Source organism: Peromyscus maniculatus, chromosome 22 (genome assembly GCF_049852395.1).
Source record: "Peromyscus maniculatus bairdii isolate BWxNUB_F1_BW_parent chromosome 22, HU_Pman_BW_mat_3.1, whole genome shotgun sequence".
NCBI classification, from domain to species: domain Eukaryota; kingdom Metazoa; phylum Chordata; class Mammalia; order Rodentia; family Cricetidae; genus Peromyscus; species Peromyscus maniculatus.
This window is the reverse complement of record NC_134873.1, coordinates 57624160-57643213: the sequence shown is the minus strand read 5'-3', so window position 1 is coordinate 57643213 and position 19054 is coordinate 57624160. Positions and strand designations below refer to the sequence as shown.

Here is a 19054-nt window from a genome sequence, read left to right as displayed (position 1 = left end):
ACATGTGGGCACAGCTGGAAGATTTAAGAACAACAGCAATAAAGACTATAAACTGGTGACTGAGGAAGCTGCCCCTGAGAACTGCCTTCTGGAGAGATCTGCCCTTCTTCCCACCCTGAACACTTTACAGGCCTTTTCAGCTCCCACCATCTGCCTCATCCTGCCAACATTTCTAGAGTTCAGAATTAATCCTTGGAAGGAACAGAGTAGAAGGGAAATGATTGTTCTCAGGGTTGCTGTAAGATTGGGTCTTCTTGTGCCGGGCGGTGGTGGCGCACGCCTTTAATCCCAGCACTCGGGAGGCAGAGCCAGGCGGATCTCTGTGAGTTCGAGGCCAGCCTGGGCTACCAAGTGAGCTCCAGGAAAGGCGCAAAGCTACACAGAGAAACCCTGTCTCGAAAAACCAAAAAAAAAAAAAAAAAAAAAAAAAAAAAAAAAAAAAGATTGGGTCTTCTTTCCATGGGGCTTAGAATCACAGAGCATCAACTATGTTCATAGCAGCACTATTCGTAATAGCCAGTATCTGAAAACACCCTAGATGCCCGTCAACTGAAGAATGGATTAAGAAAATGTGGTACATATACACAATGGAGTACTACTCAGCAGAGAAAAGCAATGACATCATGAAATTTGCAGGCAAATGCATGGAACTAGAAAATATCATCCTGAGTGAGGTAACCCAGACTCAGAAGGACAAACATGGTATGTACCCACTCATAAGTGGATACTAGATGTAAAGCAAAGGATAACCAGACTACAACCCACAGCTCCAGAGAAGCTAGCTAACAAGGAAGACCCAAAGAGGGACGCATGGATCACCCTGGGAAGGGGAAATAGATGAGATCTCCATGGGTGAACTGGGGGTGAGGGGTGGGCAATGGAGGGTGGGGGATGGGGGATGAGAACATAAGGGAATGGGATGGTCGAGCTGGAACAGGGATGGAGTGGGAAAGCCATGAGAGAGATACCATGATGGAAGGAGATATCATGGGGATAGAGAGAACCCTGGTGCTAGGGAAGTTGGCAAAAATCCCTAAGGATGACCCCAGCTTGGAATACTAGAAATAGTGGAGAGGGTGCCTGAACTGAACCGGCTTTCCCCAGCGATCAGATCGGTAAGTACCCTAATTGTCATCACAGAGCTTTTCTCCAATGACTGATGGAAGCAGATGCAGAGATCCACAGCCAAACACCAGGCAAAGCTCCAGGAGTCCAGTAGGGAAGAGAGAGGAGGGATTCTATGAGCAAGCGCATCAGGATCATGATGGGCAAACCTGCAGAGATGACCAAACCAAACTAGTGGGAACTCATGAAAGCTGGATCAATGGCTGTGGAGCCTGCATGGGACTGGACTAGGCCCTCTGCATGGTGAGACAGTTGTGTAGCTTGATATGCTTGGGGGGGGGGGCAGTGGCAGAATCAGAATCTATCTCTGGTGCATGATGGGGCCTTTTGGAGTCCACTACCTATGGTGGGACACCTTGTGCAACCTAGAGGCAGGGGGAAGGGCTTGGACCTGCCTCTACTAGATGTGCCACCCCGTGGAAGGCCTTGCCTTCTTGTGGGGGGTGGGTTAGGGGGGACTGAGGGGAGTGGGAGGGAAGGAAGAGGGGGATCTTTGATTGGTGTGTAAAATGAATGAAAAAAATCTTAATTAAAAAAAAAGAATCACAGAGCATACAGCAGGTGTTTTACATTGGTGAGAGACCGGTGAATAGCAGACAGGCGTCCCAACAGTATTCCTCCATTTATAAGCAGGCTGGCCAAAGAAACGGAGTTCTTGCTGTAAGCGCCCTGCAAGTTTCCTGTGACACTGAGACACGATGTGAGGTGAGGCATCTGTCACAAGGTTAAAGTATGCTGGACACTCGTTGAGGTTAGGCGCTTGCTCAATACAGTCCTTTCAGCCGTTCACACAGCAAATCTTTATTAACTGCAGAACGAACACAAAGTAAACCCGAATTGGATTTTGCTCTCAAAGGCCTCACAATGCAGTGGGGGAGATAGAGGACAAACAGCGATGCTGAGGAATACAGTCACAGTCACCAGAAGTAGAGAGGGTCGCTGGGCAAGCGGCGAGGGAAGAGATAACTTGGAGTTAAGTATGGAGGAGCAGAGCAGGAGCTGAGTGAGACACAGCTCAGCCCGCACTTCTGCTGTTCTGCTGTGGATGTGGACAGCCAGCGACCATCTGATCCTCTGTAGAACCAAGCCAGGATTCAGAAGTGCCGGAGATCCCACCGCTTCACACCCCTGCCTGGCAGGGCGGAGTTCAGAACCCCTACTTCTCACCGCAATCCCTTGACCACATGCCACTCTGCTTTCAAACCTTGAGTTCATTTGCAGCCTTAGAGTCGAGGACGGGTCACAGGCAAACAGCGATGGGGGTAGCTGGCCACCGTCCCAGGTCAAGGAGAGCAGGGACGGTGAGAGGGGAGGGCGGGAGCGGGTGGGGGCCGGCGGGTTCGGGGAAGGCAGGCCGAGGGGCGGGCAGAGGGGGCGGGCGGCCCCCACCCCCGGGTGGTCCAAGATACTGGCCCAGCCCGGGAGCTCACACTCAGGCTGGCGGGCCATGGGGCGGCGGGCCCCTGCGCTGAGACTGATGCAGGCGCTGGCGATTCTGGTGCTGAAGCTGTCACCGCTACAGCCCCGAGAGCTGCCAGGGTCGCGCTGCCCCGAGCCCTGCGACTGCGTCCCGGACGGCGCCCTGCGCTGCCCCGGCCCTCGCGACGGCCTCTCCCGACTGTGAGTACATGGCGCCCCACATCCCTGCCTTTGGCTGCTCAAGCCTTGAGCCCCTTTGCAGAAAAGCAGAGCATGGCTCTTCGCCCTAGGAAACTTATCACCCTTCCGAGTGACGAGGACCCCCCGAGTTTGGCTGTTTCTGTTACTTCCGTGCAGCTCAGGCCTGCACTTTCCTCGTGGGGGGAAACTGAGGCAGGTAACTTAAAACTGTCCTAAAGCCACAGCTGACTGGAGGTCTGGCGAAGCGGGTGACAATCCCTCACCAGTGTTCTCTGCCTGAGCAGTCTGAGTGGGTGTGAGCCTTGGCCAGCTGGGTCTACGTAGGCTGCTGTGGGCTCCGCAACTGTGGTCATCTAGGGGCAACGTACTCCGGCCATAGCGCCCGCCCGGGGTGACCTGATTTGTCAGCAGGGATGCTGGCAGTCTGGCCTCCAGCCACCAGGTGAGCTCCTAAGTGCCCGTGGCAATGTGCTTGCCACTCAGCCTGGTTAGCTACATAGTGAAAGACAAGCAGCCTGTCGTCTGGCTTCTGCTGTGCCACCCACAGATGTGAGTGAGGGATTGCAAGCATCAGCAAGCAGAGGAAGGCCACGCTTCCTGAAACCATGGGATAAAATGGGGGGGGGGGGCATTAGCCATTAGTACCAAGATACCCAATGTCCTTCCATTTAGAGGAGTTTCTCACAATTGCATGATCCTGTTAATATGGAAATGAACTGAAAGCTGATAGGTTAGTCCTAGGGGCTGGGGTGGGTGTCTGCTAATGGCTGTAAGGTTAAGGTTAAGGGTGATGAAATTTTCCCGAAATTGGATTGTGGTCACCGGCTTCACGGTGGTGGCTCACGCCTTTAATTCCAGCACTCGGGAGGCAGAGCCAGGCGGATCTCTATGAGTTCGAGGCCAGCCTGGGCTACCAAGTGAGCTCCAGGAAAGGCGCAAAGCTACACAGAGAAACCCTGTCTCGAAAAACCAAAAAAAAAAAAAAAAAAGAATACTAGAACCATCATTTGAAATAGGTGGATTTTATGTTACATGGCTTTCATCCCAATAAAACCATCAAAGGAAGTGGAGGGGGGGGGAGGTGCCACAAACGTACCCGTGTGGTGGAGGTCTTCCCCGGGGCTCCATTTGAAAGGATGACATGGTAGGATGGGGCAGGAATGAAACCCTGGCATCGCCCTCGGAGGCCTGTAGCCCCTGTGGCAGCTTCTGGGAGGAATGTACCCTTCCCGAGCGCTTGCTCTGCTCCCTGGGGACACGTTAATGGCCTTCGAGGATAGTTGTGGTTTCCAGAAACAGTCAAGGGTGAGGGTTTTCTCTGAATTAGTTTCCATTAACTATCTTGTCAGCTCTGCTCCCTGAAGGTGATGGCCATGCTGATGATAGAATTTGTTTCAATCAATTGACAAATCTATGGAACCTGCCTCCCCCGTTCTGGCCTTGCCCTTCCGTGACAAGCCCGGTGTGCTGCTCTTATAAGTGATCGCATCACTAACAGCCCTTCTTGCACACCTGGCTTGTGCACTTTAGATGGTGATGCTGAGATCTAACTAGATGGAATACCTTGTTCCAGGTCCCTCAGCTATTATGCTGCAAAGAGAGACTTTATTAATTACTTTTCTGTGGTTGCCTGTCTAAGAAAATTACTTTTCCTTTAATTTAAAAAAAAAAAAAAAAAAAAAACCTGCTTCTAACGTCTCTAACTTTGGTACCGGGTGGAAACTGCCTATAGCTAAGGATGGAGAAGAAACAGATAAGCCAAGCTCTAACCTCTTTGACTCTAAGCTGTTCACATATTGCCTCAGGAGGGGACCCCGACAGACCCCTTCCCTGAAGAAAGCAGAAGTAAAAATATAAGATGCTTTTCACTGCCCGCAGCACGGTTGAAACAAGCCTTCAAAATAGTTTCAGGGCTCACTATGGCTAAATGGGAAGCGGGAACAATAAAAATGAAAGTGAGCAATTCTGGTTCTCTAGAAGGAGTTGGTTCTGAAGGCTTGGGAGGGAGCCTAGAGTATCCTCAGCATCCTCCATAGGCCCTCTTTTAGCATGCACCACTGACAGCATCCTCTCCTAGACGTTTAGCAAGCCTCACACCAAGCATGGCAACTCTTACAAGGTCATGCTTCCTGAAGACCAGATGACTGAGAGACGACCTTGTCCTTCAGGCAAGAACTCGATGAAGATAGAGACGTTGTAGGAACAATAAAGAGAACCCAACGTTCATGTGAAAACAGATACTTATTTTAAAAAATAGGAAGGTTGTCACTTCGAAACAAAGTTTCTCCAAGTGTGAACTTGAGGCTGCAAAGACACATCTCCAGGCTAGACTTGGATTTCAGGTTGATAGTACTGAATTAGAAATTCTGGGAAATCCCCGGAGAGCACTCCAAAGCATTGCTCTTCAAGGTGACACAAACGTCCTCCAGCTGTATGTATATACCTTCCACATCACCCTCTCCATACATTTGCCTATTTATTGAAGGAAGAAAGCATAAATTTAAAACCTCAAACTCAGAGACAGATGGAAACCAATCAGAACAATGGAAGGTTTGTTTGGTTTCGTTTTGTTTTTCTTCAAAGAAGAATAGAGGAAGAATTCCGTAGGGAAGGACAGGCGGAGGACACCAGGGATGAGGAAGGACACATTTGTTAGAATGAGTTCTCATCCAGAGCAGCTGGGAAGCAGCAGTCTGAGAACTTAAGGGAAGGGTTTGTCTTGGGATAAGGGTGATCTGTGTGCTAGAGAAAGAAGGTGTGGGCAAAGGTGTAACTCAATATTGAAGTAAAGTGGGGGGCCACAGGCTGTCATCCCCATCATAAATGTATCATTTATGATGAGAAGTAAATGAAGCAGCTGAAAAATCATCATGAGACAGAAAAATACCAGGGATCATGAGTTATCCGGGGTTAATACACAAAAGAGAGCTGAGGTTTCGAGGTAAGGCTTCCAGAAGGGAGCTGTGGTCTGGTATGAACATGTGTGCAGGGTTAGACTTTGCGGGGGGGGGGGGGGGGGGGGGGGGGGGGGGGCTGTGGCAGTCATAGGAGGGAAGTACCTCGCCCGCCTCACCTCGGAATTCGTCAGTCTCCCTCAACAGATCCATCTGAGCTTTAGTCATTCCAGATGCTGAAAACTCTGCCTTCTAAGGTCTTTGTCTGAAGTCACTACTTGGTTTAAAAGGAAGAACAAAAGGGGACGCGAGTGATAATTGCTTATCACTGACAACGTGCTGCTGGCAATTTTTCAAAATGGCATTGTTCAAATTATTCATATTTTCCTCTCCTTCCATTTCTCATTAAAGACATAAGTGTTTAAAACCTAAACTGTGACACAAGAAGCAGCCTCCTACATTTTCATTTGTTTTAATGGGGGGGGGAGATAAATGGAAAAAGTAATTTAAAATTTTCCCTTTCCTTTCTTCCTGTTAGCTCTAGGCAACTGGTAGGAGGGAGGGGGCGGGGAAATCTCACCTTGCACATAGTTATATAAAGATCTTTGTCTCTATGACAACAGAAATGTTGATCTGCTTGATATGGAAACAGCTTCTGAAAACCTGTAAGTACATGCTAATAATAATTGTGGCAATTTATTGTTTGCATGTTGCGTCTTCTAAACAGAGATCAAGTTTCTAGATGTTTGCTTGTGACACAACCCAGAGACTCTGTAAGGAGAAAACGTGAGCGCCCACCCGTCCAGTGTGCCCGGAAGACGGGCCTCCTGACACACTCTCCCGAGTGTCTCTCTCTCTCTCTCCACCGCTCCCTCCGGGTGGGGTCAGGGTCAGGAACAGCTCCCCGCACAGTGACTGCAGGCTCCCGTGGAGAACGTGGCTCTATCCTGGGGAGGGAAACTCGCCCAGCAGACTAGTATAAGAGGACAGAGGGCATGACAGGCTCTAAGAAACTTAGAGATCCAGTGACTCCTGAGGGACCCAGTGCTCCAGAGGAAGGCTTAGTGGACCAAGGGTGAGGTGAGGAAGCTGAACCTTGAAATAGAGAAAAGAAGCTGAGCAAGAACCAGAGGTTCCGCTAGAGGTGCCTGGCTGGAAAGAAAAGAACTAAGTTGAGTGAGGTCTTCCTCTTCTTCCCTCTCCCAGACCCTTTGGAGAAAAAGAAAAAAGCAATTTTAAAGGAAGATGGAAAGCCATCAGAAATCCTTAATTTTGTACAGAGAACTGTATGAAAAGAGAAAATATCCCTGTCAACTAATTCAAGTCATTGTTCAATGCTTGCATGCAAAGAGATCAAGCGTAAACCAGGAATCTCTTCCACCTGAAACTTTCACCATGCTTGCTACACACAGCACACACACACACACACACACACACACACACACACACACACACACTCACCTCCAAATACTCACAGACATCTTTCTTCCATATATCATCATTTGTACAAGTGTGCCTTCTCCAATAGAGCGGTTGTCTGAACCTTAACCTTTGAGGGCTGAGGTGGTGTGTTGTGGACAGTTGGCCAGCATCCCTGACCCCTGACCACTAGATGCCAGCAGTTCTGTTCTCCTAAATTCTGACCAGCCAAAAGAGAGATGCCTTATGGGGGCAAATCTTCCCTCAGCTAATGATTTTCAATCAGCGTGATGGACTGAGAACCACTTGAAGAAGTCTGATTTAACTTAGCATTCCCAGAATTCCATAGGTATGATGATTAAACTGTTTGTTGGGCTACAGAATGATTGAATTGAGGAGACAGGTTGGGTGTGGCAGTTCATATCTGTAATCCCAGCACTCAGAAAGCTAAGGCAGGAGAATTGTCCTATCTCCAAGAATTCAAGGTCAGCCTTGCTAACGTAGTGAGTGCAAAGTCAGCCTAGGAAACCTGAGTACATAGCTGAATAGAACAATGAACCAATGCAAGAAGTGAGTGTGTGTGCTAACACATCCTACATCTAAACATCGCAAATCTTCATCTACTCAAGAACAGTAGTAGAAAGGGTTCTGTGGGTAGTCAAGGGAGTTCTTTGTATCTTTATGTTATGTTAGCATCCAGATCCTACAATCTGCCTGCACTCTGTTTGTCCTTTGGAAGGTAAATAGCAGCTGCATCTCCAGAGAAGCAAGGCCTGGCTGGGAATGTAAGTCGCTGACAGCGCTTGCCTCACAGGCTTGGAACCTGGGTTCCGCCCCCAGTACTACAATCTGTCAATCAACCAATCAATAAAACAAGAGGTGGGGACTACAAAAATGTATTCATATCACTATACCCATTTAGATTGTTTTAATCATTGATCTCCATCCTAGGAGCTATTAAAAACAACAACAGGGCCGGGTGGCGGTGGTGCACGCCTTTAATCCCAGCACTCAGGAGGCAGAGCCAGGTGGATCTCTGTGAGTTCGAGGCCAGCCTGGTCTACAGAGCGAGATCCAGGACAGGCACCAAAACTACACAGAGAAAACCAATAACAATAACAACAAGGCAAGTTACTTGGGACATACAGGTTCCAGAGCAGGGACACCAACTACCAGGTCACATCAAAGTGCCCACAGAACAGAAAAGAAAGCCTTCCAAGGTCCAGCAAGAACTTGGACTTCTAGAAAATTCTGTTGAGATTCAGCCTGTCTAGCCATACTTGGAAGATAATTCTTCCATATAGTTGAGCCGATAAATAGTCTCCTTGTACCAAGCTCTGGGAGAACCAGATTTTGTTTGTGAAAATCATCCTTTTGGAGAAAGCAAATGATGCCCATAGCTGAACACTAAAACACAAACAGCTCCTAAAAATCTCAATGAAAAAGCATGGAAACCAATTGGATCACATGAGAATCCCTTTGGCTTTGGGAGTAGATCCTCATTTAGAAAATAGTTCCTTGGGCTGCCTGGGGTTTTGATTGTTCAACTCCCAAATCTGTGAATTCAAGGCTCTTTTCTGCTCATTCACCAACCACTCTCTGCCTCCCAAGCCTACTAGTCGGCCTTCATTTACTTTTCATTTTTTATATTGATTGATTTGGGGCTGAAGAGATGACTCAGCAGTTAAAAACACAGGCTGCTCTGGCAGAGGACCCAAGTTTGGTTCCCAGCACCCACATCAGGCAGTTCACCAACGCCTGTAACTCCAGTTTCAGAAATTCTGAACCCTCTGGCCTCTGTGGGCAATTGCACATAGTGTGCATAAATTCATGCAGATACCAACATGCACACACACACACACACACACACACACACACACACACACACGAGAGAGAGAGAGAGAGAGAGAGAGAGAGAGAGAGAGAGAGAGAGAGAGAGATTTTGAAAAGAAAACTTAATTTTCATGTTGTATGTATGAGTATTTGCCTTCATGTATGTATACGCACCACATGGGAGTCTGGTGCCCAATGAAGCCAGGAGAAGTATCAGATCCCTGGAACTGGAGTGACAGATGTTTGGTTGTGAGCATCAGGAGAGTGCTAGGAATCAAAGGCAGCTCCTCTGCAAGAGCAGCATGTGGTCTTAGCCACTGATCCATCTCTCCAGGCCCAGCCTTCATTTCTTGAAATACGGAACCAAAAACTCTTGCCAAAATACCATCTCCCAGAACAGCAGCCCCCGAAGTGTCCTAACCATGTGTAATTCTGGTTGATCACACGGTTTAGCAGCTGGGTCAGAACCGTAGAGAGAAGCCTTGCTGTTCACTTCAGACTGAAGAGGGCTGACTCCTTTGAACAGCTTTCTCTGTGCCTACACTTTCTCTTGGTTGGAGAAAACGCAGATTTTAATGAAGATTAGCAATTTTCCTACCAGAGTTTTTGTTTTGTTAAAGAGAGTTAAAAGAATACCACTCACCAAGCTCTGGTTTGTGGGCGGTCTCTGGGAGCTTCATTTTTCCCCCCAGCTTTCTCACTATTGGCAGGTGACACCCCTCCCAGGCAGCAAACTGCCCACAGCGGTTCTGCACATGACCTTGAACCATAACCCTCTAATAACACCTGAGCCAAATTCAGAAAAGCCCACTTGGAAAACAAAATTCCGCTTACAGTAGGAAGACTTGGCCCTTGACTCTGATGCCTGGGGGTTACTCCTGGGTCCCCAACTTCTCGTGACCATCAGCGGTGGCGTCTTGGAGCCTGGGGTAGGGATGCTCTGGTGTAATAGAGCAGAGGCTAGCACAGCCCCCCTAATTGATAAAGAGGATAATCCTGGGCAGTTAAACTAACACAGGCCCTCTTCCCTAATTTTCACTGCAGGTTTGGTCTAGCAGTAGATCCTGGGCCTTTTATAATGAGGGTGGGATGGCTCTTGCTTCTGAGTGTAGCTCTGTAAGTATGGCAACAAAGCCAAGGGGACTAGAAAATCGAGGTTTCCCATAATGCCAAAGTATTATCGTAACAAACTAGTAATGCGGGAAGACTGAAGAATCCACAGCCCAGATCTACAGCTGCACAGCAAGTATCTATCATCCAAAGGCCAAGCCTAACAGAACGGTTTTGTGCCTGGGAGGTGTTCATTAGAGAAAATGATCCACTGGTTCTAGTCAACCTGGGAGGCGAATAAGTTAAAACCTCAAAACAACAGAGCTCATTACTGCCTGGAGTCTAATATTCTGACAACCCGGCTTGAGCCGCCTCTGAAATATCCCTCTCCAGGACCAAGCTGATTTCAGACTCAGATGCCCCAGAGGACTGCCAGGCTCCTTTTTGAGTCCTTTTCTTTCCTTATTTCCCATCCCCAGGCCTCAGACTAGACCCGGAAAAGGTTGTGGTCAGACTTGCTGACCACTCATGATCTATACACTGAAATATGGGATCCAAAACCCCATGCCCTGCCCTCCAGGAACCGTATGAGAAAAAGGACCAATGCTCAGGTGACTGAAGGAAATGTGGGTGACTACAAGCCAGAGGAAGACCATTAGCATGGTGGAGTCCAGTGATAGGAAGCATCTTTTTAGCCAAGGTAGCAAAGAAGCCTTTGAAGGGCTAGTTCAACAAGCTGAGTTTTGTAATTTCAGGTACTTCAATTCCATCTTCAGGTTAATTAGCAGTGTTTGGTATATCAACTGCAGCCAGTATTTATATGTTCGGTTCCAAAAGAAAGAGAGAGCGAGGGCATTTGGAAGTGTTGGAAATGAGAAGCTTGTAATGAATGAAGGAGCTTCCTGAAGCACAGCTACAGGGTCGCTGCCCTGACAACATAATATTCTCTACCTCTGAGAAATATTTTTGAGAAATTGTTACAGATGACACAGACATTCCCTGGGGAGAATTCAACACATAGTTTCATTTACCAGAGTTATTCTTGTCATGTTATATTATTGCTGGAAGAATTCGAGTTTAGAGGGCACATTGAGTTATTTTGCTATGTGTCTTTAGAAAACTTTAAATGGATTTTGAGTAAGGGCTTAGATGTGTTTACCATTTTCCTCGGAGGCTTTATATTTTTAATTTAGTTGTTGCACAAATGACTTGGAAAAGCCATTATCCACAGAATCTTCGCAACGTCTTTGTTCACAGGATATTTCATAAACTCCTTGCAGGAGCTTCCTGGATGCTCTGGAAATGGCCGTCTCAGAGGCTAGTCACTCAAACTGCATTTCCCACTGGGGAAGTTCCAACTGGCTGGAATTTTTTAAATCAATGAGCAAATGTGAACTCTCAAAGTGGCTCCCTAGAGTCAAAACATTTCACAGGAAAGTCGTTCTTTGTCATCTCCCTAAAAGGCTATCAAGTGAAGCTTCTACGAGTTGAGTCTAAGAGAACAGTACCAAGTGGGGATGACCACCCTTCCTCTCTGTCATCCCATCCCTAATCAGTGGAGAGGCAGAGTGAAGAACAAGGAACATGTACTTTATAGACGTGAGAGTGACCCGGGACAAATAGAAGACTCAACTCCAAATTATTGCACCCATTCATGCTGGTCCCCACCAAGGAAGTAGAGTTATATGAGGCATAGTCCAGATAACTTCAGTCATTCACAGTGAGAGGCTGTGAATAAAAGCACATGCTGAATTCCTGTCTTGTGCTAAGTGCTAGGTTAGTATTATGTAAGATTTTTCCATATAATATTTTGTTATTTGAGAATTACATACAATGTATTAATATTCTCTCCGACTCCTCCCCAAGCCTAACTCCTCTCAGATCCACCTCTTCATACCCCTGGCCAGCTTCACAACCTCATTTGAGAAAAAAAATAATAACCTACCAAGTCCAATTTGAACTGCCCACACACTCATACACTGGAGAGTGGTAAACCTATGAGGGACCACACCCTTAAAGAAAACTCACTTTCCCTCTCCCAGAAGCCACAAATCGACAATAGCTCTTCAGGAGCTGGGGGTGTTGATCCTCCCTTGCAGATCATCACAGCTGGTATGAGTTCATGAGTATAGCAATCTTGCCATGTCTGGAAGACACTGTTTCCCTTTGGTCGTCCCTGACCTCTGGCTCTCACAGTCTTCCTGCTCCCTCTTCTGCAATGATTCTTAGCCTTGGGGGTTGAGGGGACATATACAGATGCCCCATTTCTGCCTGAGCACTCCATGACACTTATTCTCTTCCCTTTGGTCAGTTATGAGTTTCTGCATTAACTAATGTCCATTAGACAAAGAAACTTCACTGATAAGGTCTGAGAGCTGCACTAATACTTGGACACAGAGATAGGAATTGGAAGGGCAGTTTCATATTACATGCATTTAGGGAAATAACAGTGTACTATATTCACCTCAGGGGCCTCTGAGCTCCCCTACAATGGGTTCTCAGCCAAATTCCTAGTCAAGCATTTCCTCCCGTGGAGTAAGCCTTAAATACAACCAGAAAGCAGTTGGTTGTCTCCTAATATTCATGCCACTGTTACAGCCCGTTCTTATCTCGCCTCACTGGTCATTACTGTAATTCATAAAGCTTACAGCTATGTAAGACTTGTTGATGGTGTTTTTACTACCAACTGCCTACACAGCTCCCTCCAGTGATATGAAGCTAGCCAGCAGGGAGGAAAGCAACTTGATTAGTACCAACTTGATTTCTCCATGTCCTGCAACCAAAGTGTGTGGTGTCTTCATCAATAGGGTATCGCTGAGTTCTTGTGGGCAACTAAGAGCAGTGACAATAGCCTGTATTATTTGGGGGGCTTCATGACACCCCTGACCAGCAACTTGAGAGTATTCCACACCTGCCACTGGACTTTTCGTTTGACAATCTATGGCTTCCAGGAAAGATGCTGTCTTAGTCACTCTTCTATTGCTGTGGAGAGACACCATGACCAAGGCAACTCTTATAAAAGAACACATTTAATTGTGGGCTGGCTTACAGTTTCAGAGGGTTTGTCCATTATCATCATAGTGGAGAGCATGGTGGCATGCAGGCAGGTGCTGGGACAGTAGCTGAGAGCTTTGTATTATGATCGGCAGGCAGAGAGACAAAGAAAAAGACTGGGCCTGGCATGGACTTTGAAACCTTAAAGCTCACCCCCCCCCCCCCCCCCCCCGCCAGTGACACACTTCCTCCAAGAAGGCCACGCCTACTCCAACAAGGCCACACCCCCTAATCCTTCCAAACTGTTCCACTCTCTGGTGACTAAGCCTATGGGGGCCATTCTTACTCACACCACCACATACATTATCTCTCCTGTGTAGGATAACTCCAACTCTTTTGTATGGATACATATATATTTAGGAAGCTTATAAAATAGTAGCTTTCTAGGAGGCATTTTCAAACATCCACAGTGTTACTTATCTCCTCTGCCCCCCTCTCTCTATCTTGGTATTTTTAAATTTAGTATCAAAACTATAGATTTTACAGATGACATGCATTCTAGCAATCTGAAATGCAGATGTGGTTTGAAGCTGAGTGCTTTGGTTCCAGAATACATGTTCTGTGCACCTCACACTGCTTAGAAGAGAGAGCAGATACAGTTACATATGGAAGATACATTCCTTCGAGTGCATAGCCTAAGAGGGACCTAGGGTGAAGATGTACCAGGGTGAAGATGTACCGGGTGGTAGACACCGTGTGAATGATGTCAGGCACAGGTGAGACAAGTTCAAGAAGCACAGGTGGTTAGGTTTGTCTAGGGCAATAATATCCAGAGGAAAGGTGTGAGCCATGAGCATAATGTAAAATTTTCCAGTAGCCACATTTAGGAAGTTTTCTAAAGTTGAAATGAATTTTAATAAACTATTTCATCGAGTATATATAAAACACATCATCTCAATAAACAAGCAATATAAAACTTACTGTGATATTTGACATTTTTTTCTTACCAAGTCTTCAAAGGCTGGTATATTTTGTTTTGTTTTTTAATTTCCAATAATTTAGTCAAACCATAGATTAGAGCATGGATCCACCCTTGTCAGAGAAGCTTCTCCTGGTAGATGTAAATTTATTTACTTATTTATTTTATAGCTTAAGTAATTTAATAGTTTTATCACATCTTTTCCATTTTTGTTCCTATCATTTCAAAGGGTAACCTAAAATGACTTGGAATAAAATTACTGAATATCATATCTTTATGCCAAATCTTGGTATGTTTTTGAAACCCACAAGTCATCACAATTCAGACACATTTTCGGTGGACTGGGGACCGACCACATGTGGACTAGTGGCTGCCATATTGGACAGCACAAGTCTAGTGTAGGGAAGGAAGTGTAGGAAGTACAAAGATTAACACCTGAGTCCACTCTAAGACATTTGTTGATGGTTAACTAGGCCAAGGGACCTTACAGGAAAGGTACTTGAGCACCAGAGTGGCATGATGGGAGTTGTCAGGAAGAGTGATTGGTAGGGTATGAAGAAGTTCAGGTAGAATGGAGAAAAACCTTTTAGGAGATCCCAAAATGTTCAAGGTAGAGTAAAAATGGCCAAGAGTGGTAATTAGAACAAAGGGACTGGAAGAAGAGACCAGGTAGAGGCAGAAGCCACCAGAAACTAAGTGCTCTATGATAGAGGAGTGGACATGTTCGTACAAACACCCGGAAGTTCCCAAACAGCATGCAGTGTTAAGAGCAGTGAGGTCATTAGGCCCAGATTTGGACAGAAGAAGGAGAGTAATCCCCTTTGGGGGACTCTACAGCTTCAAGGAAGAATAGGATTTAACTGCACCTTCAAGTTGAAGACTGAGAGCATGCCCCCAGAAACACCACAGGCTCCATTCAGAAGGTGAGATTTTTCACAGAAAAGGCAAAAGATTGAACGGTTGGGTGACTTGATTCTTGGTGAATGTGGTGACCAGTGACCAACATCAATATCCATCTCTAAATTATCACATGCTTCAGGAAGTCACTGCACTTTTCCTAGCCCAAGTCTGCCTCTGTCTAGTGAGGAACTGAGGCAAAGAACCTGCAAGGAGCCCACTGCTCCGGCTCACGGAACTAACACAGGAAGTGTGTCTGTCAGATCATGGTGCTATTCACCTGACTGTCCTTCCCAGGGGCACTCCAAGATTTCCCGATGGAAAGCTTAATTAGCAGATTATCTGCTCTGCCTACCTCATGCTGAGTTAGCGTGGAAGCCTCGGCTGAACCGTAGAGACCAGAATGAAGGGACCCTCAGTGGCAAAGGAGAACCATTTTCATTTCGCTCTAAATGAAAGCAAACGTTATTGTAATTGCTGAGAGGTCCAAAAAGAGCAGGAAAATCTTGTGTCTGTTAAATGTAGAACAAAACCGTGAGTAATAAACACAAAAGCATTAGCATTCTTTGAATTTAAATATGCACGTCTACTTTTCGACAGGTTTATGTACAAAAAGTTTTTTTTTTCTTTTTAAATCAAAAGCTTTGACCTCTGAATTCTCCCTTTTTCTCATTTTAAAATTCAGGGTGTAGCTCTAGCAATAAGCTAATGGTCTGTGGAAAATGTATGTGTTTGTACCTTCCTTGAATGGATAATGGGGACGGCGCTCTTAAACAGTTAGAAGGTGGTTAATAAAATTATTTCCCTCCTACCCCATGCTGGGCAGAAAGAAAGGTAAGAGCTCCCACAAGATGACCAAAGACTCTACCCAGCTTTGGAGGACTTCAGATGAATGCTGGATTTCTCCTCTGGCCTCCTTGGGCAAAGTCTCTGACGAGGCTCTCAGAAGGTGGGGCTGCCCAGGAAGCAGCTTGCACTCTGAGAAATCTCAGGGAGGTGAAAATCCTCCAGCTATCATTTGCTTTATGCCCTGAGAACCTGTCTTTTTTTAAAAAGTGTCAATTGAAGTCTATTTTTTTCATTCACTTAGAGAGTTTGCTATTTAAAGGAACCCTGCAGTGAATCCTTCTGTAGAACAAAGGCCTTTTGATAATTCAAATGTGTCTCAATTGATAGGTTTTCTTAAACAAGGATTTCTAAATCCATCTGCTTCTGTAAAGGGCGAGGGCCCCTGGAGCCCTCCTGCAGAGCAATGATGCTCTCCAAACAAACCTTTCTTTGAGAGCTGGTTAACAAGCCCATGAGCAGGACAAACTGCCTCCTTCCAGGATTGTCTATGCTACTCAGAGACATGAGATGTTAGAAATGACTAGGGAAACTGGGCAGTGGTGGCGCATGCCTTGGCAGGTGGATCTCTGCGAGTTCATAGGTTCCAAAGAAAGAGAGAGAGAGAGAGAGAGAGAGAGAGAGAGAGAGAGAGAGAGAGAGAGAAAGAAAGAAAGAAAGAAAGAAAGAAAGAAAGAAAGAAAGAAAGAAAGAAAGAAAGAAAGAAAGAAAGAAAGAAATGACTAGGGAAGGCATAATAAACTGACCTTGTTTTCTTCATGGACATTGCATTTATCTGCAAATATGAATTTTCAGTTGCTTAATTCTGGCACAAGGTGCACTCAGAGCTTGGCAATTGGGGCTGGGTAGAAACAGGATACAGTTAGCAGCCCAGGTTTTAAAAGTTTTTAGAAGATAGCATGGCCCTTTCTGGGATGGCCTCCCTGAGAAAGGGGTGGTGCCTTCCACCACAGCTCCTCAGAGAAGAATGGGGTAGCAATCTTTAAGATGGGGGCATATGTCCGGGAGCACCATTCCATGGAGGTGGCAGACAGATGATGAGCCTACGACCTAAAGGATAATGTTGGCAGCTCACCAGAGCATTTACTGAAATACAACCCAGTCCAGGGTCCCCATCTGTGCATAGAGGCCCAGTTGGACAACTGGAACTCAGCAGCATGAGCTACTGAGTTAATCCTACACGGACAGCTAGGACCTGTGCTCAGGCACTTGTGTTCCCTCGGGAACGGGATGTGGTGTTGGGATGACAGGAAGGAAGGACTGGATGGCGTCTCAGGTCAACTACTGGGTAAAGAAATTTGCTGTGGATATCGCTCTGTATAATTAAAATGCTGATTGGCCAGTAGCCAGGCAGGAAGTATAGGCAGGACAAGGAGAGAGGAGAATGCTGGGAAGTGGAAGGCTGAGTCAGAGGACGCTGCCAGCTGCCACCATGAGATGTTAAGATACCAATAAGCCATGAGCCATGTGGCAAGGTATAGATTTATAGAAATGGGTTAATGTAAGACAGAAGAACAGTTAGCAAGAAGCCTGCCATGGCCATACAGTTTGTAAGCAATATAAGTCTCTGTGTGTCTACTCAGTTGGGTCTGAGCAGCTGTGGGACTGGCAGGTGAGAGAGATTTGTCCTGGCCCTGGGCCAGGCTGGACCAGGAAGACTCTAGCTACAGAAATTGGGTCAAACAAGCACAAAGTGGCATGGAAGTGAGTACTGGCGGGCACCCCTGCTCTCCAGAGATGGTTGTGCCCCATTGAAAACATGTCCATGGCTTTACAGGAAACACAATGTTCTGGTTTCACTCTGACAGAAAGCAACTTGGGGGGTGGGGTTCCTTCAGCTTGCACTTCCAGGTAGCAGTCCCTCCCTGAAGGAAGTAAGGGCAGGAGCCTGGAGCAGAAAGCATGGAGGAAAGCTACTGGCTGGCTCCCTCTCTGCCTTTCTGACGCCTTCCAAGGGACGGTGCAGCCCACAGCAGACCGGGCCCTCCCACATCAATCATTCATGAAGACAGTCTCTCACGGGCACGGCCACAGGCCCACCTGAGAGTGGCAGCTCAGCTGAGGCTCCCTCTTCCCGGACTCAAGTTGAAAGTAAAACTAACCAGGACACGTGGCCATTTCCAGGACCCCTGGACTCCACGTGGCTTCATTGCAACCCTAAGGGGTGGAAGCCACTCCCACTGCTTTAGCCCATATGTGGCTTGGGACCCACAGACTGGACTAATGAATAGAGACCATCTCAAAGCTGGTAGAGCTGAGTCAGCCCTTGCCATGCCAGCTAAGGACTTGTTGTTGGGATCCCGTATATGCGCAGCTCCGGGTCTTGCGTCTTACGTCATCAGAGGGCTCTGACGACTACGTACAGGCCTTAAAAAGCTGGATGCAGACCTCACGCACTCTTTCTGCTCTCTCTCTGCTCCCTGCTCTCGGCTCTTTGCTCTGCTCCTGCCATCTCTCTCTCTCTCTCCAGGCCTGGCTCTCCTCTTGTCCTATCCCCTCCCCCCTTCCAACAAAGCTCTCTGTAACTCTGGTAGTGGTGGCTGTGGCTTGTGACTTTTCTGCCAGTAACCAGCGCCATTCATCCTTTCACTTGTCATAACCCCTACGGCACAGGCTTGCGTATTGTCATAATCTGGGTGTCACCTGTACTGTGTCACGGATTCATTTAAAAATCCGTCTCAAACGGTAAGACTGAAAGGTGAAATCAGTGCAACACCCCTGGTGCCCCGGCTGTCCACTCAGAGAACAACCCATGCTGCAAGGTGGACTCTTGTGGGCCATGGTTCTTCCCACTCATCATAGACTCCTTGCTTCTTTATCCTGGCAACTGTCTGGTAGCCCCAGAGGCCATCTAAGAATGAGGGCCCTTCCACTGCCGCTTACCCTTCTTCTCAATCCCGAGGTTGTTGTGGAATATTTAAGTTGTGTTACATTCGCTTATGCTGTGGAATACTTGTCTAATGATGCAAAGATGTGCTGCATTCTTTTATGTTGCATTTGTTTAACTCTTTAAGGCTGTGTTACTGTGCCTGCCTGAAACACCTGTTTGGGCTAATAAAGAGCTAAGTGGCCAATAGCAAGGCAGGAGAGAGAAATATGCGGGGCTGGCAGGCAGAGAGAATAAATACGAGGGGAAATCTAGAGAAGAGGGAGGAGCAAGAAAAGGAGATGGAGAGGAGGATGCCAAGGGCCAGCCACTGTAGATGTAATTCTAAATGGTCTTATTAAATAAGAAACACAGAGCCAAATGTGGAGTTAAAAGCCCAGAGATCAGAGCAGTCGCCAAGAGCTAAGACCACCTTATCTTACCACTTCCAGCTGTCCTTCCCCTGAGAGAGAGACCTTCTTCTTGTGTCCTGTCTTTTTATTGCCTTTCTGTTCTGCCTTCTCATTGGTT

At 46.9% G+C, this 19054-nt stretch overlaps 1 protein-coding gene across 3 annotated transcripts in view; it reads left to right on the top strand.

Annotated features, from left to right (window-relative positions):
- The first annotated feature begins 2561 nt into the window (after nt 1-2561).
- Nucleotides 2562-19054, top strand: part of Lhcgr (luteinizing hormone/choriogonadotropin receptor) — a 55304-nt gene continuing 38811 nt past the window's right edge. For 2 of the 3 annotated variants that reach the window (XM_042267294.2, XM_042267295.2), the window contains exon 1: nt 2571-2745. In XM_042267294.2, the coding sequence (XP_042123228.2) occupies nt 2573-2745 (173 nt within the window). In that variant the 5' untranslated portion in view covers nt 2571-2572. Of the gene's footprint in view, nt 2746-19054 lie in introns of all 3 variants that reach the window. The other variant, XM_006985792.4, reaches the window with a different exon arrangement.